Source organism: Nyctereutes procyonoides, unplaced genomic scaffold (genome assembly GCF_905146905.1).
Source record: "Nyctereutes procyonoides isolate TBG_1078 unplaced genomic scaffold, NYPRO_anot_genome, whole genome shotgun sequence".
Lineage (NCBI taxonomy): Eukaryota > Metazoa > Chordata > Mammalia > Carnivora > Canidae > Nyctereutes > Nyctereutes procyonoides.
This window is the reverse complement of record NW_026575120.1, coordinates 7,534,913-7,561,504: the sequence shown is the minus strand read 5'-3', so window position 1 is coordinate 7,561,504 and position 26,592 is coordinate 7,534,913. Positions and strand designations below refer to the sequence as shown.

At 44.8% G+C, this 26,592-nt stretch overlaps 1 protein-coding gene across 6 annotated transcripts in view; it reads right to left on the bottom strand.

Moving 5' to 3' along the window:
• The window catches only part of RBPMS (RNA binding protein, mRNA processing factor), a 173,018-nt gene extending 148,230 nt beyond the window's left edge, over positions 1-24,788 (bottom strand). For 4 of the 6 annotated variants that reach the window (XM_055334865.1, XM_055334866.1, XM_055334867.1 and 1 more), the window contains exon 1: positions 12,800-12,899. In XM_055334865.1, the coding sequence (XP_055190840.1) occupies positions 12,800-12,874 (75 nt within the window). In that variant the 5' untranslated portion in view covers positions 12,875-12,899. Of the gene's footprint in view, positions 1-12,799; positions 12,900-24,656 lie in introns of those variants that run through there. The other 2 variants (XM_055334868.1, XM_055334864.1) reach the window with 1 other exon arrangement.
• Between the last annotated feature and the right edge of the window lie 1,804 nt (positions 24,789-26,592).

Below are 26,592 nucleotides of genomic sequence, written 5' to 3'. Positions count from 1 at the left end.
AGACTGGAGAGGAACATCATTCTATTTCCTAGGGATTAACATTTATACAAACACTGACTACAGTAATGGAGGGCCTTTTCCACCCTTTATCATTTTGTTTAGTTTAGCTGGACAATGATGCAAAACAAACCCAAAACGAAGCAGGGGGTATGGCTACTATCTATGCAACTCTTCCAACTCATAAGTCACCAGGTTATCCAGATACCACGCTATGTCCTGGCTCACAGGGATTTCCCAACTCTGAAAATCCCACATTGCAATGTAACAGGACTTGAAACCTTATAAAAAGGACTCATTGTGTCACTTTAATATTTCGCCCTATACAGTCACTTTAAGCATAAAACTAACACAAAGCCAACCTGAAAACCCTAGAAGCACTTAATTTACATGAAGAGATCAAATGTTCTTTCCCTCCGTGCAATGTGCTTCCCACATGGTTCAATCAAGGAGCCACCCTTCAGAGTCCAACAGAGAGGCAAGCTGAAATACTGCAGGACTTACAGGCCAAACATCAAGCAAGGTACGGTGTACATGTGCATCATCATCTAACACACCAAGGGGTTAACAACTGCATGGTCCTGGCCCAGGTTCTCCTAAAGACAAAGCCATTACATCCTCCCAGGTACACCTACTCCTAACTCCCAGGTCTGTCGTCATCCCTCCCCATCTTCTTGAAGTGGGTTCCCAGAACTTAGCTTCAGACATGGTAAGTAATAAAGCTTAGAGAAGTGAACCAAGCTCAGAATGACAAAAGCAGAGTCTCCAGGAACAAGTACTGTAGATGAGGCTATCTGGTAAGGGGGCCAGTGAAAGGTTTTAAGCAGAGGGACAGAGCACATTTCCATTTTTTCAAAGGTTACCCTGGCTGACCTGAAGAGCAAGGACTATGGGGAGGGACAGGCGGCCCAGCAGGATGAACAGCTTCATTGAGAACCTGAATAGGAGGGTAAGGGAGATGGACGGAAAAGGGCACCTGGGTGGCTCAGTGGTTGAGCATCTGCCTTCGGCTCAGGTCATGATCCCAGAGTCCTGGGATCGAGTCCCGCATCAGGCTCTCCTGCCTGTTTCTCCCTCTGCCTAGTCTCTGCCTCTCTTGTGAATTTAAAAAAAAAAGTCAACGGATTTGAGGGAGGCAGAGTTGTGTTTGGTGAGGAACTAGTTAGGGAGGGAGCTGGAAGAGGTGGACACCTGGGTGAAGGAGGACAGATGTGAAACAGAGGAGGTTTGGAGGTGAGCATAAGGACATCAGTTACTGAACATGTTGAGTTTATTAAGGTGGATGGAAGACATCCAATTGGAAGTGGTGTGGACACTTGAATATTTGCATTTGAAGCTCAGGGCAGAACTCTGGGATAAAAGATATCTTCCATGGATATGCAGGATATGACAAAATTAAGCCACAGGACAGAGGTTCTAAGGTATACTTTGACTGGAAAGGACCAAATCAACAAAAAAAGATGAAAAAGTGAATAAAGGGAAGGGGTTGGAGAGGAGGAGAAAAATCCGTAGTAACACAGAAGCCAAGTGAAGAAAATGTCAAGGACAGAAAAATCCAGAAGTAAAACTGGTCAGAAATGGGGGTAACAAGCAATTTTTCTTTCTTATATTTTATTATATTTTCTTAGGGTCTTTGATAGACATGTATTTACTACTCAAAGAAAAAAAAAAATTTAAGTAGGCCCCAAGTGTAGTGTGGAGCCCAATGTGGGGCCTGAACTCATGACCCTGAGATGGAGACCCGAGCAGAGATCAACAGTCAGACTCTTAAACCAACTGAGCCACCCAAGGTACCCCTCACAGAAAAGTTTTTAAAAGAAAAACTATACAAAACATCTGCTATACTATCTTATACGTTTAGGAGCTATAATCTATGATCCATAGGACATGTGTTTTGAGTTCCTCTACTGGGTCTGGTGATCTATTTGCTCCAGCTTCGTGACTAGTGACATACATTTATTTGCTCAGCTTCCTGGCCAAGGCCTGGAATCCCAGCAACGTAGAGCTGGCTGGCCTACAGAAGAGTGGTTCAGTGACCTTGGGTTCATTAGCATACTGTTCTAATCAAATGAGCTAACCAGCAACAGACCCTACCTACTTTGTCCCACTTTCTACAACTACTAAAGCCAAACCAAAGTTCCCCAATTCTGTACCATTTCCCATCAACAAGAGATTGCCTCTAAACATTCATGTAGGGGTGCCTGGGTGGCTCGGTCAGTTGAGCATTTGCCTTCTGTTCTGGTCAGGATCTCAGGGTCCTGGGATCATGCCCTACACCAGGCTCCTTGCTCAGCGGGGAGCCTGCTTCTAAGTCTCCCGGTGCCCCTACCCCTGCTTGTGCTCTCTTGCTGTCAAATGAACCAATAAAATCTTTAAGGAAAAAAAAATATATATATAGAAGGTCCAAGGCTAACCAAAAGTATTTTTTATTACCTCTAAAGACGACTTATGTGACTTACAAGGTACTTGCCCCAGCAAACAAAAGTGTATCATTAATGAAAATGAGGGTAGCTCACAGAGCCAGCATTGATAGTAACCAATGACCCACTGTTCTGATTACACAAAAAAGTAAGTATGACCAAGATACTTCTAAGTAAGAAATAATAGTCTACTCTCTCTTGACCCACACCACCATCTTGGCCTATTTTACAGCACTTACCTTCTCAGCCTACCCCAAGAAGGGTGCTGTTAAGATCTCTCATTCTGTCCGCTTTTTAAATTCACACAAACTACAGGAGTAATTTACTTGACATCTGGGAGCCAGAAAGAGAGGACAGCTCTTCTTCCAGGGAGAGAAATAGTGATCAACTAGAACAATATAGTTTTGGATCTTAGAATATAGTTTAAGATTTTATGAGAGAGAGAAAAAAAAAAGATTTTAGGAGAGAAAGAAAGAAAGAGAAAGAGCGCACAAGCAGGGAGGGGAAGAGGGAGAAAGAATCTGAAGCAGACTCTGCAGGGAACTATAAGATCAAGACCTGAGCCCTGAGCCTGAGCTGAAACCAAGAGTCAGATGTTCAACTGCACCACCTCAGGTGTCCCCCTGCAGCTTCCTTCAAGAAGGGATCCGGCTCCAGGCTCAGCTGCCACACTGCTCAAAGTTAGGGTACTGAACAAAAGCAACTCCTAGGTCCCTTTCAGCTCAACAACCTAAGATAGCATAAATATCTGTGTCATTTCCCTGACAACCAGGAGAAGGAAAACTCTTTAAAACTGGATTTTGAACACGTAAATTTCCATGTTTACATGGTACAGTCTGAAAAGAAATGTCTGGTTCATGAAAGGAAGCGGAAACTTTCGTAGTCCTCTCTATATTGAATATTTATGCATTTTCATTTTTTTAAAATGGAGCACAATTTGAATGTTGCACCTGCCTTTTTAATTAAGTAAACTCTATCCCCAGTGTGGGGCTTGAACTCCCCACCCTGACCTCAAGAGTCCCAGGCTCCACCGACAGAGCCATCAAGGCACCCCTGCCATTTCTTTTTTAAATACAGCCTTTCAAAAAAGAATGCATCTACTTCAATAATTCTTCAGATAAGTAGCTTACCTTCCCAGACAATTTAAGAATTTTGGATTATTTTGTTCAAGGGGATTTTTACTATACTTGGTTTTCAGAGGGAAAGAATCACAGAGATGCGGTGGCTAAAAATAGATGCTATAAAGTGGAGGGAAAAGTACTTGTGAGAGCCGGATCAGCAATTAGCAAAAAGTGGTATCGTCAGTATTAAAATAGGAAATCTGAGCCCATTCCTGGAGCAAGGTCCTGGGCTGCCACAGCCATCGAGCCTCACAGGCTGGCCCAGCTCCCCAACACAAGTCCCTGGGCCCAGTGGACAGCCTTATAAGGCAACCATGCTCAGAGAGAAGATAACAACAACACTGAGTACTTAACATTTCCACAGGCCTCTACAAATATTAACCCATTAGTGCTCATGGCATTCTGAGAGAACTCGGCTACTATCCTTTCCAAGAGACTGGAGAAGATGGATACCTGACGGACTACAGTATCACGCCAAAATGGGTAAGGAAGCAGCAGCTCTCCTTGGGTGCCTGGTTCAGCGCCAGACGAGCCTCAAATTGTGTCAGGAACCCAGTAAACGCTTTCCTACTAAGGAACAGGAAGGAGGAGGAGGAGGATTTTTCAACTTTGACAGCAAGGAACAGGCTCCACCTACCTCCCTCCTCCATTTCCCACAGGGTCTCCATAAGATTCCAATGCTCGGAATGATTAAGACTCCTACATGAACAGTCTAGGCAAAAGCAGCAAGATACAGGCAAGGGTGTGAAGATATGGCTTGTGTGATAGGAGATCTGCTCTCCCCACAGTGGTTTTCATTTTCTAAGGGGACACTTAATAAGTGAAGACACCACTTCACTTTTATGAGTAAATTTGGCAACCATAATTATAGGGCCTGTAAGAAATCAGGTAGCCATCTATACAGCTTGGACAGGATTAAGGGGTCTTGTTTTTTGTTTTTGTTGTTGTTGTTTTCTTAAAGATCTTACTAATTCATAAGAGACACACAGAGACACAGGCAGAGGGAGAAGAAAGGTCCCTGCAGGGAGCCCGATGTGGGACCTCAATCCCAGGACCCTGAGATCACAACCTAAGCCAAAGGTAGATGCTCAACCATTTTAATTTTTAATTAAGAAAATTTCAATGTAATAGTTATCAAATAAGTTTCCTGAGAATTTACACTGTAGGACATCTGATGGCCAGGTGCTGGAAATATACAAGAATAGCAGTTAACTTTGTGTGTATAATTTTTAAATCACCTAGAACGTAAGCTCCACTAGAATCTAAAGTCTCCACAAGACCAAGGCTCTTAGCTTTGTTCACGGATTATCCCCCAACACCTACTATGTATGCAGCACAAAGTCAGTGCTCCATATGTATTTGTTGAATGGTCTTTAAAAACAGAGAAAAAAAAAAAGAGAGCGAGCTCAATGTCCAAATAAACATGTATAAACGAAAGGTCAGAAAAACATATACTAGGTAGTACATTCAAGTAGCCAAGTCAGAGACTGACATAAGCAACTAGAAAGGCCCAGAAGAAAAAAAAAAAAAAAAAAAAAAAAGTAAACGCAAGGAATGAATGGAAGAAAGCACTCTGCAAAAAAAAAAAATAATAATAAAATAAAATAAAAGGGTTTGGAGGTGGAATGCCTTTATAGGACAGGGCATCCAAACAGTATTAGCAACTTAATATTCAACTGATGAATAAACCAACAAAATGTGGCCTATAGCCACACAACGGAAACACTACAGCGATCAAAAGGAACAAAGTACTCAGAGTTCCCGGTTGGCTCAGTCATTAGAACATGCAGACTCTTGGTCTCAGGATCTTGAGTTCAAGCCCCATGCTGGGCGTGGAGCCTACTTAAGAACAAATGAACACTAGACTAGCTGCTGGATTGCAGGCTGAGGAGATAACAGGAAGATGGTAGAGGAGTTTGGAAATATGGGGAAGGGCCTGGGAGGGGCTTTGAATGTCAGCCAAAGAAATCTGGATCATGGGGCACCTGGGTGCCAGTCAGTTAAGTGTTGGGACTCTTGTTTAGGCTCAGGTGGTGATCAGAAGGTCCACACTCAGCCCAGTCTGCTTGAGATTCTCTCTCCCTCTGCCCCACCCCATCCCTGCTCATGAGCACTAAAATAAACCTTAAAAAAAAAAAATCTGGATCTTACCCACTAACAACAACAAACCGTGGCCAGTGCTCACCTGTCTTCAGAGCACTTTCACATACATCAGACCCCTTTGATCAAGGAATTTGCAAATGTTTTCAGGTGCTAGCTGATTTATGAGAGTAACACCTCTGGAGAGTCATCTGCTCGGAGTATTGAAAGGACTAGAGGGGAGAGAAAGGCAGCAGAGATTGGTGGAGTAATTCAGAGTCCAGACAGGGGGGATGGAAAAAGAAAAGAACAGATGATGGTGTGAAGTCCAAGGCAACCCAGAATTTCTGAAACTAGCATGCTATGTATAACTGGGTGACTCACCTCCTTGAAAAGAAGTTGCCACATTACTGATCGCCAAGGACCTGGGCAAGTCCCATATCTCAAATTCCTCTGTCAAAGCAGAATCCCAAGAGGCACTAGGCCCAAGAGACCTCTTGATCTCCTTGGAATATCCTTCTCTGAAGGCTACTCCTCCAGACCAGCATAGAGGTTAGCATAAGAGGACAGATTTTGAACTGCCCAGGTTCAAATCCAGGCTTTGGTATTTATTAGTGACCTAAACCAAGTGACTCACCTGTCTGAGCCTCAGGTCCTCACCTGCACAGCAGGAATAATGCTGGTTGGTACCCACCTGATAGCAGAGAACTAAAGGACTTAACATACAAGAAGGGATGTGAATGATGCCTAGAACCAAGTCAACAAGGTCCCTTTGTTACTCATCAATTACAGTTCTCATATCAGCTATGCTTCTTTATAGCGCTTGGCAATTTGTGAGCTTATATTTACTTGTGCTTTTATTTGTACAATACACACTTCCGCACTACACTGAAAAGTTCCAGGAAGGTCAAGGACCAAGTCTGTCTGCTGCCCATTGTGTCACCAGAGCTTAATACAGCAGGCAGGCAGTATTACCAGAATGACTCTCACCTAGGAAATATAGGTTTGGTTTCTAAAGCCAAGAGCCACTGTGACTGATAAACAGCCGTGCCATCCTGAATAGTCAGAATGGAAAAGCAAAGAAACAAATGTAGTCATGGAGTAAATAGCTTCATCAAGAAGCAAAAGGGGAAAAAACAAGGAGGAAAATATTTTTCCAGTATGCTGATCAACATTCTATGTGGCCTTGCAAGCCTAGTTTAAAAAAGAAAAAAAACCAAAAGGCAGTTTAGCATATGGACATTGGGTTCATGCAGGTCATGTATCTATCATCTGTGGAACATGCCTGGTTGGGGAAACCAATGACAACTGACAAAAAAGTCTTTAAAATATCCCTCTCTTGGTCATTCATTTACTTATTTATTCATTAAAAATTAACAGCCAGTTAGGCTTCTCCTTGCCACAGAAGGACACCCACATTTACTCCCACTTCCAAACCTTTATGATGGGGACACTCCTACCCCAGTGCCCATTTCTACATATTTCAATCTTACAAGCTCATTAAGGCTCATTATCTTTCTTCCACAATGCTTATTTTCCACTTATCCACACTGATCTCTTTGAATTTCTAGGCCCTGTCTATATAACACAACTTGTCAATTCACATAGGAACTATTATTTTCCCATTGTTTTCTGCGTTGACTAGGTCTTTCCAAGTAGGAAAGGAAGCAGGCAGGAAAAGTGCTTCTTGGTAACCACCTCTACATCCCCAACCGAACAGCCAACAAAACACTGGGTTCAAGGCCTGTCTTCAGCCAGGACTAATGACTGTATCCCAGGGGGAGCTGAACCTCTTCACCACTAAACAATGTTCCCCTCACAGACTCCTTCACCAGCTGTCAACTGAAATCAAGGACTCCAGGGAAAGAAGGCACGTTTTTATTTGCAGAAGAGTTTCTAGCCCCTTTGAGAAAGGCACGACGCGCATATAAATTCAGTATTTCATGACCTCCATGGGAATTTACCCTGAAAGACTAAGATTAAAGCTAAATGAGATGCAAATTCCATTCATATGTAACAGTCAGGGTGAGTCAAGACTGAGGTTTCCATTACATCTGCTCGTTTCCTCGAGTCACACTCTAAGAACATGTGTGTAGGCTTTGTGGAGGGTGTGTGCTCTGCAGGAATGTTCTGTTAACAATTAAGGAGGCCTTGTGGGCTGGGGTTGCCCGCCGATACAGGGAGACCTGAGCTTTCCTTTTCAGATAGTTTGGCTCTTGCTACGCTGTGGGCACCCACCGTGAACACAGCCCCTGTGGGGAAGAGGATGGTCTGTCACTTAGACAAAGCAATACTTGTGCCAGCTCTGACACTGGCACTCCAGGCCCTCCTCAACTCAGAAAAGAAAACATTTCTACTAGTAGATACACTACACAGTCCACACCTAATAAAAGGCATTGTTTTAACTTTATAAAAGCCCCTTCCATGGATGTAATTCATTAGCTGTCCTCCAAAACTGATGTCAAACTGAGCAATGTGGCCAAGAAGATCTCTCTTCTCAAGTGCAAGCCCATGACATGACCAGAAAAGCAGAGCTAGGATATACAGGTTCTGAAGCACAGGTTTCCACAACGTAACATCTCTAAACTCGAGATACATCTTACAACTGCTTTTAATTGGCAGGGTTATTGGCTCACCTGAATACTGCTGGAACCGAGTCACTGAAACTATGTGCATGCACACAGAATACCTCAAGTATGGGTCTCCATCCCCAGTCATTAGGTTTATAGCCAACAGTGTGTGTATATATCCATATCATATATCAAGGACCTATATTACACGAAGATCACAAAATCAACACTTTTCATCGTGTTCAACTGAACTTGCGAAAGACACCTCCTAAAATTATTTTAGGGCCAACAGCAGAACAAGAAACAACTGGGAGAGGTCTTGAAATGGGGTGGGGTTTTTTTTTTTTTTTGTTATCATTCCAGTCAATATGTAATGTCCAAGTGTTGTACAGATCGGACTGGAATATTAATTATGAATCACCGAACCCAAATGTGGCAAACTCCACAGTAGAGGAGCAACCTTTGAAAACATTTTAAAAATGGCAGTGGCAGAGGATGCAGGAAAAAGGGGCCTGCTGATAGTCTTGGTGGGAGTAGAAGTTAGCACAATGTTGCTGAGATTTGGCAATAAACATCAAATGTCTTAAAAAGAATGCATGCCCTTTGACCCAGAAATTCCAGTTCTAAGTGTTCAAGCTTAGGAAATCACTAAGGGTGTACACAACAGATTTAGTGAGGAGGATGTACAGCACTGTTTATATGCAGCTTTGGAAACAGAAGGGATGGGTAAAATATACCAAGGCACATCCCTCATGGCATAGTATGAAGAATTAAAAAGGAGACAGCACAAATGTATCCACTGGCATGCAAAGATGTTCATGACATAATGCTGAGTTTCAAAAAAAATTTGAATGTAAACACTTGTATAGTATGATCTCATTTTTGTTAAAATAGAAGGGAGTGTGCTTGTACACAGAAAGGGAATTAAGATCCACTGCACTGGTTGCAGAGAAAGGAATTGCAGAATCATGGGTGTGTGTGTGTGTGTGTTTTATTTACCTATATTGGGGGGGGGGAGAGGAAGAGATAAGAGAGGTGAATTGATTCTCCAATAAGAAAAAGTGAAGAGCAACTCGAGACACAATGTGATCCAATTATGTGAACAAACTGGCTTAGGAAAACTTGGAAAGGAATCTCAATCCTAAAAAAGATAACTAAAATCAAAGAAGTTAAAAATCCAATGGATTCATTACCATTATTTTAATCTCTAAAAATAGGAGAAATACATTACCACTCGTCCTTTGAGGAATGTTGGGAGAGAGGATCGATAGAATTAAGTGCATAATGGGACTTAAGATATGCAGAAATATCCCAGGAGGAAAGCTCTGCCACACGCTGACGCTTTGCTCCAACATGGCCCAGCGCTGAAAGGAGTGGGTACCTCTGGCATCCAATATAGCAACCAAAAATCACATTAATATCCTAGAGCTCCCAAAAGGCAAGCCACCTCAGGACTTCTCAATGAACAACAGGCTTCCTCCATCTCATCCCTTGTAGGAGAAATTTCCTCCGAAAAATAATCCATTAGAAATGGGGACAGCGGGATGCCTGGATGGCTCAGCGGTTGAGCCTCTGCCTTCAGCTCAGGGAGTGATCCCATGACGCGGGATCAAGTCCAGCATCAGGCTCCTTGCAGGGAGCCTGCTTCTCCCTCTGCCTAGGTCTCTGCCTCTGTCTCTCTCATTAATAAATAAAATCTTAAAAGAAAAAGAAACAAGAAACAAGAAATGGGGAGGGAGGGGAGGGGAGGTATTTATGATGGGTTTCCAAGGAAAAGGGCTGCAACTTCAGTTTGGAAAAACATAGTGCATATTAGTTTTGTGGAGAGCTTTCAGAGAGTACTGGAATAAGAGAACCAGGGCACACTACCGGATTTCTATACCTGGGGCTCCTGGGCTGAACAGCACCCAAGTTTTACTTGGGCTGCCTTTACTAGTGAATAAAGAAAAACCACACTTTTTTGTTGACTTCAGGATAAGCTCCCACCAATAGGATTCCTCTGCATAATCATGCCCCTTGATTTACAACAGAAACAAGAGCAATTTTCATGTTGATTAAAGGCCTGTGAGGCTTATGGAATGAAGGACAGTTTAATAGTTAAAACTTCTCCAATGTCAACTTGCCAAAAAATCAAACTCATGATATTCCAAAGCCCCATAAGCAGTTTTGAGGCTTCACCGCCTCCCACCTCCAACTTTTGTTTTTAAGATACAGAGTCCGCAGGCTGGGCGCACTATGACCAAATGGCAACAGATGCTGGTCTTGCAAAGGGCAGGACACTTCCCTTTGATCATCCAACATCATGGAGAGATTGGACAAACATGCCTGATCAGGGCACTTTCACTTGACTTCAAGGTTTACCAGGAGCTGCATGAACGTGAAGAATTAGAGGAAAAAGCCGCTCCTCCACCCAGGCAAAAAAAAAAAAAAAAAAAAAAACAGATCCACGCCATTCCCCAATCCATCCCAACTATACAAACCAACCTAGGTGAGGTATACCAGGTTGGGAATGTTCTGTCTTAGTCACCATGCTTGGAAGGCTGATGATGCAGAAACCATTCTCAAGGCAAAGCATTCCAGCCCCATGCATTGCTTAGTTATAAGCAGCTTAAAGGTCGAGGGTAGATTATCACTGGTATTTTTATCTTTGTAAAAATAAAAGTGATGTTACTATAGATAACTGGAAAACAGCGGATACTTTAAAAATGAAAAACATATACCAATGTATATAAGCCTCCAAAAGAATCTAAGTCAGTACATATTTCCACATGTGTAAATTAATAACACTACAACAGTAACCTTTCTCCAAAGTTTACGTATTAAGAAAATGAGAAACCCTACCAACACATCAGACACTGGAATTCTCGATGAGAATCATTTTTCCCTGTAAGCCCTGGAATATACAATGATCAGGCCTCTTTTAAACAGTATGGCCCCTAGATTCATACTTAAAGATGGTCTTCCAACACATTTAATACATGAACAAAGTCCTTTCACACCAGGATCTGAGCAGCAACTTCAATCTTCTATTAAGTCTCTGGTGCCTTTCTCTCCCTCTAGCACACCAGTGTCCACCAAACACATCAGCAGGCCTTTCTAAAAATATAGTTACAACATAAAGCCTAAAAATAGTGACGCAACAATGTTCTTTGGAAAGATGTTTGTAGTTTTCAAGTGTTCTGAAAACTAAGTAAACCACAAAATCATTTTCAACAAAATGTGTGTTTCTAATTATTGGTGGGAAGATTTATATTCCTGAAAAAAAAAAAAAATCATGTTCCTGGAAGAGAAGAAAAGAAGTTCATTGCAGCAAGTCAGCAAGAATTCGGAAAGGCAAAATAATTCTGATAAGACATAACTACTTTGCTAGCAATATAAATTCAGCATCCTGCTGTACAAATGGTGAGAATAATGAGCAGTCACTTTAAAGTGCAGGAACATTCCAGAGCAGGGGCAGGGCCCGACATTTCTTCATATGGGCCCGCTATCTAACACAGCAATGATTACAAATCCCCTGTTAGTCAAGAGGCAGAAGTCACTAGCTATTCTTGGATCGCCCGTTTAGACTTAGAAGAATGAAAACCGTTAACACAGAAATTCAAACCTTTGATTCGTTTTTTAAATCCATGTTTACCTTAGAGACCTAGATCATACAATATAGGTTTCTCCCCCTTTCCTCAGTTGTCTCTGTGTTTTGCTAGGGATGGGTTTTTCAAGAAGTCCAGATTAAAGATGAAGGTCACAGAGCGTGTAGTTCTGCTTGACTTGGTTCCTTCTTGCCCCTGGGGGTACGAAGCCAGGCTATCCCAAAGGATAGGCCATACTTTTAAACCACTTTGGCACTCCCAGTGGGTTCCACCTGGTGCCTGGAACACTTGGGAGGGCAAGCAAGAAAGGTATTTTCTTTCTACCCACCCCCCATTAGGATGGCTAAACAGAGATTAATTTTGTAGCTCAGGTTTTCTGCATAACCCCTTCTCAAAACACAAAGACTCAGGATGGGCCTTAAAGAGTCCTTTTGTTTAGAGAGGGTCATTTCCTGCCGTTAGCTCACACCCAGAAACTCCCACCCATTCTCAAGGAGAAGCATTGATTTTCTTAGTTTAAAAAAAAAAAAAAAGACAAAGCAAAACAAAATTACAGGCTTAAAACCATTCCCCCCCCTCCCCACTCCCCATGGAACGTGGCTGGCGTGCCACCACGGCAGCATCCTATACCGCGATTCAGAAACGGAAGGAGAATGAAGCAGAAACACGGGAGTGGAGTTAGGATTCTTTCCATGCACAGCAGGCATGGTCCGTCCAATCCCCACAATTTAGTTAAGGAAACGAGCTTAAATGTCAAAGCAAGCAGCTTAAATGGCATGTCCTAGGTCCCCTGGCAAAGAAATAGAGAGTATCGATTTGGTCAGGAACTGACAGATCAGAGGGCATATATTCCGCTGTCTCAAAGACTCACGGACAATGGAGAATGGTTAAGAAGTTCACTTAAGGTCAAGTACTAGGACATAAATGCCATAAATGGGGATAAATCCAATGGCCTGCATTTTCACTGAGTGCATTAGTTCGCTCAGTTAACAAGCAGTCTGATGACCAAAGTAATGACGACTTACATTCTTTTCTTCCCGAAATGTCATCTCCCTCGCTTTACGAGGAATAAAAGCCGTTGGAGTCTGTGAGGCGGACATGGAGGTAGAAACTGGGGCTGTAAGTTGCCTGCTCCATAAAGGCTCACAGAGCCCGATTTAGGTACTCCCTCACAGCAGTCCGTACAGGTGCCATAAGGGCTGGATTCATCCAGCTAACTCTGGCCTTATCCAGAGTTATGCCATTTGTAGCCAAGAGGAGCAAAGCACGTTGAGCTGGGGGCTAGACTAAATCAAAAGGAGAGTGCTAAGCCTATCTCCAAATCAATTCCACCTGGGTTATTAACATTAACCCTTAGCAACCCAACCGTACGGACACATCTGCAGAACAGGAATCCAATTTATCTTGCCCTACTTTTACTAAGCATGCCAAGCCGGGCCCAGGCCACACTCCTGGTTCTATGACATTCTGTGCTAAGTTTTCATCCTAACTGGACAAAAGCAAGGATTCCTCTACACGTGCAAACTACTACGTACCTCCCCGGGGAAAGGACCTAAACACCATCTAAAATGTCTGGCTTAGAAACTAACACTGTGGGATCCCTGGGTGGCGCAGCGGTTTGGCGCCTGCCTTTGGCCCAGGGCGCGATCCTGGAGACCCAGGATCGAATCCCACGTCGGGTTCCCGGTGCATGGAGCCTGCTTCTCCCTCTGCCTGTGTCTCTGCCTCTCTCTGTGTGACTATCATAAATAAATAAAAATTAAAAAAAAAAGAAAGAAACTAACACTGTATGTTAATTAGCTGGACTTAAACACTAAAAGCCAAAAAGATAAATAAAATTGCTGGCCTAACAAAGCATGTGATGATTTTACTTTCTGATGTAATTAAGGGGAGATAGGCATCCAGAAATGATCATCTCAAAGGCAGCAAGAATTGAAATGAAATCTAAGACTGCTGGAAAAGGTTTAAGACAATGTGGTATATTGCACAGGCCCCACGTTTGACAGGTTGGTTCATATTCCACTCATTTAACAAATTTATTGGGCAGTTCCAGGCATTGTTCTAGGCATTGACAGTTTCAGCCTTAAGACAGAGGTCCCTGCTGCCATAGAGTAACATTCCAAGAGGATAAGTACCATTAAGTTATGTGAGTAAGATCTATCTGGAAAATAAAGGAGGGGTGGGCCAGTGGTTGGGAATGTGGGCTTCTTTAAACCTGGAGATCAAAGATCTTTCTAATATCTGAGCCGAGATCTGAATGAGCAACATCTGAATGAGTGACGAGGATGAGGCTGCCATGTAAATACCTGGGTGTAGGTTTTTTTTGTTTTTTTTTTCAGGCAGACCCAATAGCACACACAAAGGGCCTGGGGCAGGAACAAGTTTGGCAAGTAGGAGATACCTAATTAAGGCCCAAGCAGCTGAAGCATAATGAATGAGGTTGTGATTCCTGATAGATGAGGTCAGAAACCAGCTGGGCCCTGATCACATGAACCTCGTGCACCACTGGAAAAATTTTAAGCTCTTACCCACCAGCAGTAAAACTTCAGACAAATTACTTAATGTCTCAGAGGCTCCGTTTTCCTGTACCTAAACCATGAGATGATAACACCTCATCTGATTTGTTAAAGTGCAACGTTTAAAGACAGAGTAGACATTGTTCAGTAAATGCTTAAGGAATGTGCACACACACAAAAAAATCCTTAAAAGTTTTCTACAAGTTTGATTACATTTGGATATGCACCTGATCTTCAACTCTCCAATTTTCTTACATGTAAGATGGAAAGGGAAATTTCTGCAACCAAAATGGTCTCAGCATGCACTAGCTCTAACAGTTCCTTTCGGCAAAAGAGCTAGGAGACCCTAAAAAAAATGAGGAACTGGCTTAGAGTGGAGTCAGCAAAGGCGGAATCAGAAAACAGGGACGGGGCCTGGTAGCAGCCAGCTGGATTCCAGAGGTCTCCCTCTGCTGACAAACAAGGCTCTCAAGAGAAGCGATTACCAGCGTCTTCAATCTCCAGTCACCCAGCATCCCTGGGCAGGTACAGGATGGAAGTGTGTGTGCGCATGAGAGACCCTGACCCAGCCCCCAAACACATCCTGTTGGCTTCGAGGGATACTGTATTTAAAAACAGATGCCTCTTTGGAAACTCACACATTTTTAAGTCCTGTAAATCACACATGCTGGGTAAAGTAATTACACTCGTGTAACACTTCCCCTCAGAGCAAAGGAAATTCTGGTACTTCTGTAATAAGGTAGCACTTTCTGTGCTGTGCCTTCTCTCAGGAGGGCACAACTGCCCATCCTATACGCAGGCATTAGAGAAATTCTAACAGAATCCTGGGGATTCAAAGAAAAGCAGCTTGTTTTTTAATCTCTAGGATTTCTCTTAGGATAATGTTGGCCACCTACCAGTGTATCTACCTGGTGACATTAACAATTCAGAAAGAGCAGAGGAACATCATTTTTAAAAATCAGGGGGGGACACCTGGGTGGCTCAGTGGTTGAGAGGCTGCCTTTGGCTCAGGTCCTGATCCTGGGGTCCTGAGATCAGTCCCCCATCTAGCTCCCTGCAGGGAGCCTGCTACTCCCTCTGCCTACGTGTCTGCCTGTATTTCTCATGAATAAATAAACTTTAAAAAAAAATTGACTCAGGAGAAATACACAGGAGTTGAAAGTAGAAACAGGTCTCTAACTTACTTGCATGGGTTGGTGAGATGCACCTCAATTCTCAGACTCCCCAGATTTCTCATAGTCTTTGCAAAAATCCTGGGGGCCCAGAGGATTGAGGCTAGGCCGCTTCCGCATTCCTTCCGCATTTTAAATTTGTGAAACAATACTGTATTACAGCCTGGAATTGGAACTATCTTCCCGGTGTGATTGGCATTTATTACTGCCATTTCCCTTTTCCCTCCAGTATTCTACATAACGCGCATCATAATGGGTGCAGCAAGGTGAAAACCTAGGAGGAATATAAATGCAGGTGGTTGTTTTTCTTAAATTCCCAGACAACCTTCCTTTCAAGGGTTGACACTCGCCTGTGAGCAACAAGGGCCACAAACTTTTAGGAAAGCACTAAGTGAATCAGTGGAAAATAGGACCCACAGAATAAGAGGAGTTTGGGGTCTGGCAAAAGAGACTCCTCTTACTCCCCACCCAATAAAATAAAAGAACCAAAAACCATGAGGGAATGTTTTCTTATAAAAACACTTAAGCCTCTCTCAAGGTATTCCATCTTTACCTTCCAAACTCCCTTACAAAAATCTTGTGGCAGCTTGATTTCACCTTCTAGAGTGCAGCATTGGGGAAAAGGAAAAAAGCTTGAAAAGCAAAAGTCTCAGAATTAACTGCAAATAGTAGAGGAAGACAATTTCCAGAAACTTGATGAAAGCCAAAAAAAAAAAAAAAAAAAGAAAAAAGAAAAAGAAAAAATGTATATGGGGATTACCATATATAATATATAGATATATAGATATACCTAGATTTTTCTAAGCTCCCCACCTTTCAAATAGATGAGCACACTGAACACTATTAGCTTATAAACTAGCAGATACAGAACACTCTTCTATTCCTAAATTTAAAAGTGCTTTAAAAAATTTGCTTCCACTTTTCCCAAGAATTTCCAGCTCTTCCCCTTTCCTCCAAGTTCTAGGTCTCTACATACCTTCAAGTGTTAGGTAGGTTTTCTAGCTCTTTTGTTGCCTACCTTTACAAGGTTCCCTAGGAACCAGAGTCCCACGCCTCCAACTCTCCAGGCACTCACATCACCCACCTTTTCAGTTACCAGCTATAGACTCTTACACAGTTCTGAAAATTGCTTTCAAGATCAGACCTCTCCTCTCTGCATCTCAGACCCTACCATCCACACCTCCTCATGGCCTTTTCTCCCCGTTTTCAACCATTCAGTGTGCTCTTTCTACAAACATGACCACCATTTAGCTGGCCACCCAAAGCAGAAACCCAAGAGGCTGAATGAAGGAAACTCCTAGTCTTTCCTCTGCGCTCGGACAGTTGCCGGGGCCCTGGAATTTCTCTGGCTGAGTCGCCACCCACAGGCACTACTTCGAGACTAGGATTCTTACAATATTAGCCTCACTCTGCTCTCTCAACTCTTCCCACACCTGCTGCAACCTGCCTTTCCCGCTGGTAGAGTCCCAGAGCGCCAGGTCCCTGCTGCACAGCACAGCAAGGCAACTCCAATCGGCAAGGCAACTCCAATCGCAGAGTGGAGTCTGATTCCCTGGCCAAAAACAAGCTCCTCCACCTTCTCCCCCCACCAAAGCCCCCCTCTCCCCCTAGCCTCATCCTTAACTTCCCTTCCTCCCCTGCCATGCCTTGCTTGCTCTTCCTGGAAGTGCTCTTAAGCCTGTGTCTTCACACAGGCCAGTCTTCCATCCGTGGTATCAACCTTTTCCTCATCTGGCAAAATCTTAATCAAGAATCTTCACTCAAGGGGCACCTGGGTGGCACAGTGGTTGAGCATCTGTCTTTGGCTCAGATCGTGATCCCGGGGTCCTGGGATCAAGTCCCCCATCAGGCTCCCTGCAGGGAGCCTGCTTCTCCCTCTGCCCCTCTGCCTGTCTCATGAATAAAATCTTAAAAAAAAAAAAAAAAAAAGGACAAACCAGGCAACAACTTTACTGCGATAAGCTCAAACCTTGGGTATGCAGTCACCCCTCCAACTATGCACTGAAATTGTTTTGATTATTCTCCTTTAAATATTCTCCTCTTTAAAGATAGGGATGTGAGTGCAAGGAGTCCTAAGCCAAGTCTTCCTCACACATCAGGTAAACTCATCCCCATCTATGGAGGATATTCTCCTATCAACAGCATTAATTTAAATACCTGGTCCCAGCTGGCCTCAAGCCCACTGAGCCATGCAGCCTTCTCTGCTCCAGCTATTATTAAGGTTCATTTCCCTCATTCCTTCCTAAGTTTTTTCTTTGACCAAAGCAAGCACTGTTCAAGAGGAACATTTGCATTCCCTTTCCCCTTCCCCCAGGCAGACACTAAGGTGCCAAATGAAACTGAACACAAACATTCCAAAGTGGCTGTCACACAGAGCAGGCTTGTTTGGAACACAGGGAGATCTCCGCTCTTCCACCTAACCAAAGCTTTCAGCAGCCTGCTTCCAAAAGGTCAAATGGAGTTCCACAGCACAAACCAAGTGCTAATGGTGAAAACCAAAACGCACTTCAGAATGAGCAGACCTGCAGTTGGGCAACCAGATGCACTGGGCACGCTCCACCTGTGCACTTCAGGGGAGGCAGTTCATTTCCCGGCTGATCCATCCACTACTTCCCTAACTTCCTGGTGGGCAAGGACCTCAACAGTAAACAAATGGCTCCCTTTTAAACAGCCTACCTATACAAAGTCATCACCAACCCTACTAATAAGGATATTTCATGTTGAGGCACCTGGGTGGTTCAGTTGGTTGAGCATCTGCCTTCAGCTCATGTCACGATCTCAGGGTCCTCGGACTGAGCCCCACATGGGGCTCCCTGCTCATCGGGGAGCCTGCTTCTCCCTCTGCTCTTCGCCTCATTTGTACGCACACGTGCACGCTCTCATGAATATTTAAAGGGGGGTATTTTGTGTTTACAAATTATGTGTTTATAAAGAATAATACAGGTAAATATGTGTAAGTGTGTGTGGTACTCACCTGGTACTGGATTACTACCTTTGGGTAGGAGTGTTGGGAATACTGTGATAAGATGGCATCGATCTTTAAAAAAAAAAAAAGTTACATGAAAGAAGATAATGGGGGCAACTTGGGTGGCTGGCTCAGTGGTTGAGCGTCTGCCTTGGGCTCAGGTCATGATCCTGGGGTCCTGGGACTGAGTCCCGCATCAGGCTCCCTGCAGGGAAGCCTGCTTCTCCCTCTGCCTAGGTCTCTGCCTCTATCTCTCACGAATAAGTAAAATCTTTAAAAAAGAGAAAGACAGACACACACACAGACACATAGACACACAGACAGAAGGTAATGATCCGGGAGTTAAATGAACAAAGCAACTTCTATTGGGATTCTGAGGACAACCATCTTTTTGGGAGGATACCTTCGGGTGACAGGAGCCTGAACAACTTACGCTGAAACTTGGCTCCTGCCTTGAAAGGAGGCTTTAGAAAGGATCTAGCTCAAGTTAGATCAAGAGGGAAAAGATGGTTGAAGCCAATGGTGTACGGAGCAAGGGGTACAATTTAGGCAATCTTGATGTCAAGTTTGGGCTTTGTTGTACAGAGAACAGATCAGGGAAGGACCCACCAGAGGACAGAGCAGTATGGTAGAAGGATGCATTGAGAAAGCACATCAGAACAAGGTAAGCAGCTAAAGAGCACTAGAATGAGCCAGGAAAGAGATTAACATTAGGAAGAGGAAAGGCTAAAGAACAGAAGAGTCCCGGTTCCTGCAACAAGGCTTGTAAGCAAAATGAAGCGAGACCAACCTAATGGTTTTAGGACTTCTACAGATATGGCAAAGAAATTTCATGAGAGACTCAGAGGGACGCCTGGGTGGCTCAGTGGTTGAGCATCTGCCTTTGGCTCTCCCTGCAGAGAGCCTGTTTCTCCTTCTGCTTTATGTCTCTGCCTCTGCCTCTTCCTCTCCCGAATAAATAAAGAGAAAGACATTCGGGTTGTTGTAGGGTTTGTTTTTTTACCATTTTATTCACATGTTTATTTTAGAAAATTTAGAAAGCACAGAAAAGCACTGGAAAGTTAAAATTATCTGTAACCTACCAGATAATTTTTAACCCCAAATGGCTAATATATATAAATAAAAATTATCTGTAATATACCAGATAAATTACAAAAAAAAATATAGATCAATAAAAACTTTTAACCCATTTAGGGTTTTTTGTTGTTGTTTAAGAATTGGCATCACATAGAACTCTTAATCTGGTTTTTTGGGGTTTTTGTTTTGTTTTTTTTTAATTCATGAGATACACAGAGAGAGAGAGGCAGAGACACAGGCAGAGGGAGCAGCAGGCTCCATGCAGGGAGCCTGATGTGGGACTCGATCCCAGGACTCCAGGATCAGGCCCTGGACTAAAGGCGGCACTAAACCGCTGAGCCACCCGGGCTGCTCCCTTAAATTTGTTTTCATTTAATGTCATAACATTGACAATTATGCACTCAATTAAAATGTTGTCAGAAGCTGGGAAGAAAAGGTCAGATTCTCACATACAGCTTTCAGAGGCAGCGTGGCAATGTAGACACCTTGATTCCACATTTCTAGCCTCCAGAACTGTGAGAGAATCATTTCTGTTGCTTTAAGTCAATAACAAAAAAAAAAAAAAAATCAAATACATATAGATCTTAAAAACATGGCTTTTCATGGCTGCCTACTATTCTCCTTCAGAAATCATAACCATGATTTACTTAGCAATTTCCCTGGTAAGACAATCTTTATGAATGTTCACGATCAGAAGTAACTAATTCATGAACATATTTTGCCATAGGTACTGCAAGGTGACACAAATTAATGCAGCCTTCTGGAGGACTCTGGTGTTCTAAGTGCCCACTTTCTTGCCCAGCACCGACACTGAACTCTGTCCTCAAAGCACAAATTAATATGAACCCACAAAAACCATATGAAAGCAACTGCAAAAAAGAACTCCTACCCTACCAAACAATCCATCCAACAAATGCCATGGGAAACAGACTGCACAAGAGCACAAGGGTTCATGAGCGAAATTTTAAAACCGCTGCTGGAAAAACAGCTTAGGAGCACATGCCTTATTTGCAGTGCTCTTTTACATCTCACTAAGAAGTTACTGTGCCTTCTTTTTAAAACACTATCACCAAGGCCGAAACAGTTTTGTTGTGTTAGATTTAATTTGGAATAACAGACTCCAGACATGGTTGAGCCATATAGAACTTTCTGTACTCTGCCCAAGTCATAAGGTAGATTAAACTTAACGCCCAAGTGAAAAATCTGAGGTTGCCACATCAAAAGGACCTGGTACCCTTTCTGTGGGCCAATTGGAGGAAACCATTTTCTTCTTGACCCCAATATTGGAGCAAGATTATGAAGCATTTTTTCAGGATTTTTTATTTTTCAGTTATCTCTACACCCAATTGAGATTGGGTTTGAGGGGCTCAAACTCATGACCCTGAGATCAAAAGTCATATGGTCTTTCAACTGAGCCAGCCAGGCGCCCCACTAAGCACTTTAAAAGAAAAGGGAGGTAAAGATTTGTATTAGCTTGTAAAGAATCAACTTTACATGATTCTTGCCCAACATCTGCCAAACATCTTTTCAGTCAATATTCCAACAATGCCAAGTTTTTTGCTTTTCCAGTTTTAAGTACAAAAAGGCTCAAGTCAATTTAAGGAAAAGTTGCTATTTACCATTCGTGCTTCAACATAATAAAACACCTCTTAGGATTTGTGATCAGCCTGAAAAATACTCAATGACCTGGATAAAAGTAAAGACAAAACCAAACTACAGGGATCCCTGGGTGGCGCAGCGGTTTGGCACCTGCCTTTGGCCCACGGCGCGATCCTGGAGACCAGGATCAAATCCCACACATCGGGCTCCCGGTGCATGGAGCCTGCTTCTCCCTCTGCCTGTGTCTCTGCCTCTCTCTCTGTGTGACTATCATAAATAAATAAAAATTAAAAAAAAAAAAAAAGAAAAACCAAACTACATATCTCCTTTCCAAAAAAAAAAAATCTATTTTGAAAAATAAGTAACCAAAAATAATTTTCTATCTACTCCCAGATAGAAAAAGTCGATATGTAAATCTCAACAAGTCTGTTATATACATATCAATATGAATAAAGTCTGGTTCAGTATAAACTGCCAAAAGCATTTAAAGAGAATACTGACTAGTCCAAAGTTAGATGAAAAATTCTAGGATTTTATCAACTAAAATGATGTTAGAAATTATCTAACACCCTATACATAAGCCCTATAAATCTCAGATCCCAGGAAGATTTTGACAACTGGTTTTTCTTTAAAGGGACATGTTGCAGAGAAACACACATGTATAGCACACTACAAGCTAGAAAGCCAGATGTATTATCTCTTACAGTTAACTAGTCAAATCTTAAAAATTTTTCCTCAAAGCTTTAAATACTCTCCAAAGCAGAAGTCTATGTCCTGTCCAAGTTCTCAAACATCCAACCCCAAAAAGCTGCAGAAATTCTCCTAAATCCTGGACTGTTCAGTTTGTACAGTTGGAACCAAATAAGTGTTTCAGTATCAATTATTTCAGAGTAAGCTTTAAACGCTCTCAAACAGGGCTAAAATGTACTGGAAGATAAAAGGAACCTATTTTTTAAAACCCCCTCAGATTCTATGAAGTGGTAGAGAAAGCTTAAATTGCCCTGATGTTCTAGGAAATAAACTATTTTCTCTTAATGATGATTGGACTTGTTCTTCCAAGTCAGCTCAATGGCCACCAGAAACTACAACAAAACATTTTTCTGTCATTATGTGTATATACATTTTATATGTGTGTGTTCTGTTTACTGGAGTCCTCAGCCAAAGCTTTTAAATGTGTTTGAGAACAAATTGCTGATCACTGGGTGGGCAGGGAAAGGGTCCAGTGCAGTGGTTTTGTATGATGCTGAGTACATTAATGGGGACTCACCAGATACCATATTTATTTTACTTGTGGCTTTCAGAGTTAGAAGAAAAAAAAAAGAGGTTAGAGTTTATCAAAAAAACAAAACATACTCAAAACAGGGAATTAGAGGAAAACTACCTGGATCACTCCAGGCCTATTTCCTTTCTTTTCCTGAATCTTTAACATTATAAACCCTCTCTCTTCGTGGTGGATCTGTCTTTATCCTCTACCTCTTACACAACGTGGGTTCTCAAATCTTCCTGTCCTCTTACCTTTAAAAGAGCTGTCTTGCCAAAACTGATACACCACAGAGCCACATGCCATTCCCTCCGGAAGAGGAACATTGTCAGGGCAACAGAACAGGTTAAGAAGCAGTAACTGTACTAAGCTCACCTGTGCTTCCAACTCCGATGGAAAGCTTCACACATTAAGGGGACCCAGGACCAGGGCCGACACCACCAGTCCTGGGGGCTGTGAGGCTGAGATGGGTTAAGTAAAATAAATGTGATTTTTCTCTAATTGTATCAAGTTAAGTAGGTTATGGTTTTGGAACGCGTACACCTCTTTTGCTACCTACAAAAGCAAAAAAAAAAAAAAAAAAGAAAGAAAAAGAAAAAAGAAAAGAAAGAAAAAAAAAGCTTCTGGTTTGCCTGATTAACTTTTTCCATTTACAAGTGTTCTCAACTAGACAAGCAGAAAAAGATGTTTTCACACAATACATTCTTACCCTTAGAAATAAATAGACTGCCCATTTAAGTAAAATAAAAAGGTTTCTGAAGCAATTGGTGTGTTAGGTGAATTAGTTAAGTATAGCAAGTCCTTAAAGAAGCACACTTGTCATTTTTTACATGTTATCTCAAGGGTAGGGAAAATAAATAGCAAAGCAGCCAGTAAGAACAAGACCAAAAGTGGAACTTGCAATTCAGGTCTCCCCCCTCTTTGAAAAGAGGCATGTCAGTGGTTGTAAAGAACTAGCATGTAAATAACCTTTTTCGAATTAGTTTATAATAAAATGCGCAATTATCTTCAGGTGTGAAGGCAATTTTCAGCTTACTGCAAGTCAGGCGGGTTGCCCCATACAAATGTGCTAGCAGTAAAATCTTGTGTTTTGCATGGACTTACATGGTCTTAGGTCCTTCCATCTTCATATAAATAGTTCCCTTTTCACAAGTGGACTATGTGCCGAGGTCTCACAGTACTAATTAAATCCTCCCCCAACGTTTGGTTTCACTATCAGAATCTTAGTTTGCACGCGACAGATTATCTCCAGAATAATCTCAACATCTTGACCGCTTTAGAATTAGTTTGCCATTCTGTTAGCCCTATATACTGGAATACAATCCCTCTAAGTAATGCCTCACAAGTCCTATCTAGGTGCATACTCCCTTGCACATACACACTCAAGTTCTTTTTAGGACGTTTAAGAACTCAGCTACGGGAGAACTTAAAAAGCAGGCGAAACATGTACTGTTTCTTGGACTCCAGATAACATACCTGCAGGAACAAAGCCACTTGAAAGAATACCACAAATATCCTAACTACAAAGTTCTGAAACCGTCCGTTCAGGTGTTCCCTCCCACGGATAAATGGGGTTTCTCCCCCCCAAGGAACGCTCCGCCGCCGCAACGTTTTTAACGTTGTCACGGACGCACCACATAAAATTCACGCTCAGGAGTCTGAGTCCTATTAAAACAGCCAAGACGATCTCTTGGCGAGTTGTAAACTCTCAAACTCTTTTATTCGGCTTCCCCCACCCCACCCCAGCCGCATCGCCCCTAAAATGTACAAACCCTAATCACCCAGATTCGAGGTCTTTGACTCATCAGAGAAGAATGCAGCTGATGAGTTATCTATTAATCCAGAATGCCTCAGCTGGGAAGAGAGCTCACCAAGAACTTTTAACACTGAAAAGGGAGGGGGAGGGGGCAGGGAACTGAAGGTGTCTCCCGGCCGAGAACTTTCCCCGAGTTCCTTCCTTACGCCGCACGCGCAAGCACCCCCCACTCCCAGCCCCGGTCGCAGCCTCAGTCCTGACCCTCTGGGTCCCAGGAACCGGAGGTCACCCGGGAGTCAGCTCTCGATTCCGCTTTTAAAATCCCACGCAGACAAAGCTGAGCATTATACTTAGCAAACTCCGAAAAGTCCTCAAAGTTACGCAACTTTAGAAACGCGCTCTGCGAAGAGACCCCCCCCCGGCCCCGCGCGCCCCCCCCGGCCCGGCCCGGGCCACAGGTCGGGGCGAGGGCCGTGCCCAGACGCCGGACTGCGGCGCCCCAGGTCGTGCCCCCGCCGCAGCGAGCCCCCCGGTACCTCTTCCTCCTGAAGGTTGGCCTCGCTCGGGGTGTTCTCCTTCTCGGCTTTGCCGCCGTTGTTCATCTTCCCGGTCCTTCCTCGCCGGGCAGGGCTGGGGCGCGGGGCTGGGGCGAGGGCGCGCTCGCCCGCTTGTCCCTTCCCCGGGCGCCGGGGCTCCCTCGGGCGGGCGCCGCGGGCTGCGGGGGCTGGAGCCGGGGCAGCGGCGGCTCGGGCTCCGCGGCGAGGCGAGGCGAGGCGACCCAGGAAGTGCGCGGGAGACACGGGGCAGGGCGAGGCGCGGGCCGGCGGGGACGGAGACAATCGGGACCGGGAGGGAGACCTGGAGAGCGCGGGCGGGCGGGCGCGAGGGAAGGAAGGAAGGAAGGAAGAAAGGATGGGGCGCGGGCGCGCGTCCCAGGAGGGAGCCCAGAGAGTCGGGGATGTGGCCGCGTCGGGGCTGGGGGCGGCCGCTGCCCGAGCCTGGCGGGGGCCGGAGGGAGGGGGCGAGGGGTGCCCAGACCCGAGGAAGAGGAGAGGAAGAGGAGGAGGAGGAGGAGGAGGTGGTGCGGGGCGCGGCTGGGACGCTGGGACCCGGAGAGCCGCGGAGTGCGCGCTCCAGGCAGGCTCTGAGAAGTACGGGATCCAAGCAGCTCCCTTTCTCTCGCCCTCCTCCCTCCCCTCTCTCCTCCCCCTCCCCCTCCCCCTCCTCCTCCCTCCGCCCTCCCTAGACGTGGGCTGCCGGCTTCAGCCGGGAGGGACGGGACGCGGGACGGAGAAGCCCCCCTCGGGAGGAGGGGCCGCCCGCGGCCGGATGGCGCGCGCCGGGGAGGGGCGGGGGGCGGCGGGCGGAAGCGGCCGACCCCAGCCCCCCGACTCGGCGGGAGGTCGGAGGGCAGGGGCCGAGGCGGACGAGGGAGGGAGGCCCGGTCCTCCCGCTTCCCCGGCCCCCGGGGGCCCCCGGAGCTGGCGAGCTCGCGCGGCGGTGCGCGCCCGCTTGGAGAGGGGCTTCGGGGCGCCGGGCCGGGCCCGCGCGACGCCCGGGACGCGCGGTGGGCTACCGCCGTGGGGATCGCGCCCCCGTCGCTCAGCCTGCCCTGCCTCTGCAGCACCGGCTCAGACCTATTTCCTCCCTTCCTACTTGGCAGCTCGAAATGACAGGATGCGAGAGAACGAGCGACGTCCGGGGGCAGCCGGCTCGGGGCCGGCGTTTCCAGGGCGCAGCTTCAAACCCACCTCCCACGCCGGGCCCTCCCAGGCTCTCAGCCCCGGCCTTCGCCCTCTGCTAGGCTTCACGCCCCCCTCTGCTCAGGCCCCTCTCTCGGCCCTCAGCAGACCGTCCTGGAATTGCTTACCTGCCCGCCTCCCTCACCCTTCCAGGGGAGCCTTCCCACAACGCAACACCACACCGTGTCCTTGTTTACCTTGATAATCCCACGGCTAGTTAAATACGCTACCGGGTATACAGTAGGCACTCAATAAATACTCGTTGGCTAAGTGACTGTTGCTCGCCGCGAGCCGAGCTGGAGGCCAACCCAGATGATCTTCGGAGGGTCAAAGCCCCTTAAGGAAGAAAAAGGGCTCAGCATTCTGGGAGGGGGGCACCCAGTCCCTGTTTAAGCACCACGCGCCAGAGGACTGCCTGGGTTCCGTTTCCTCACCTGCGAAATGGGAGTAGTTATAGTTAGTTACCTCCCAGGGGGTTGTAATTAGAGGAGATTATAGGTTGGTAGAGCTAGAGCACCCAGCACTCATTCCTGCCCGGTGTAAGTTTACAGAACAGGGAAACTAGCATTATTATTAAGGAAATTTCCATTTTCCCGGGGCCATAGAGAGCTTCTCCATTCCTGTATCATAAACACATAAATTTAAAAGGGCCTCTATCAGAAGATTCTCCCTCACTTCCCACGCCCAGGAATTCTCTCACACGACATGCTGTTCCTTTCCAGCACAGTAC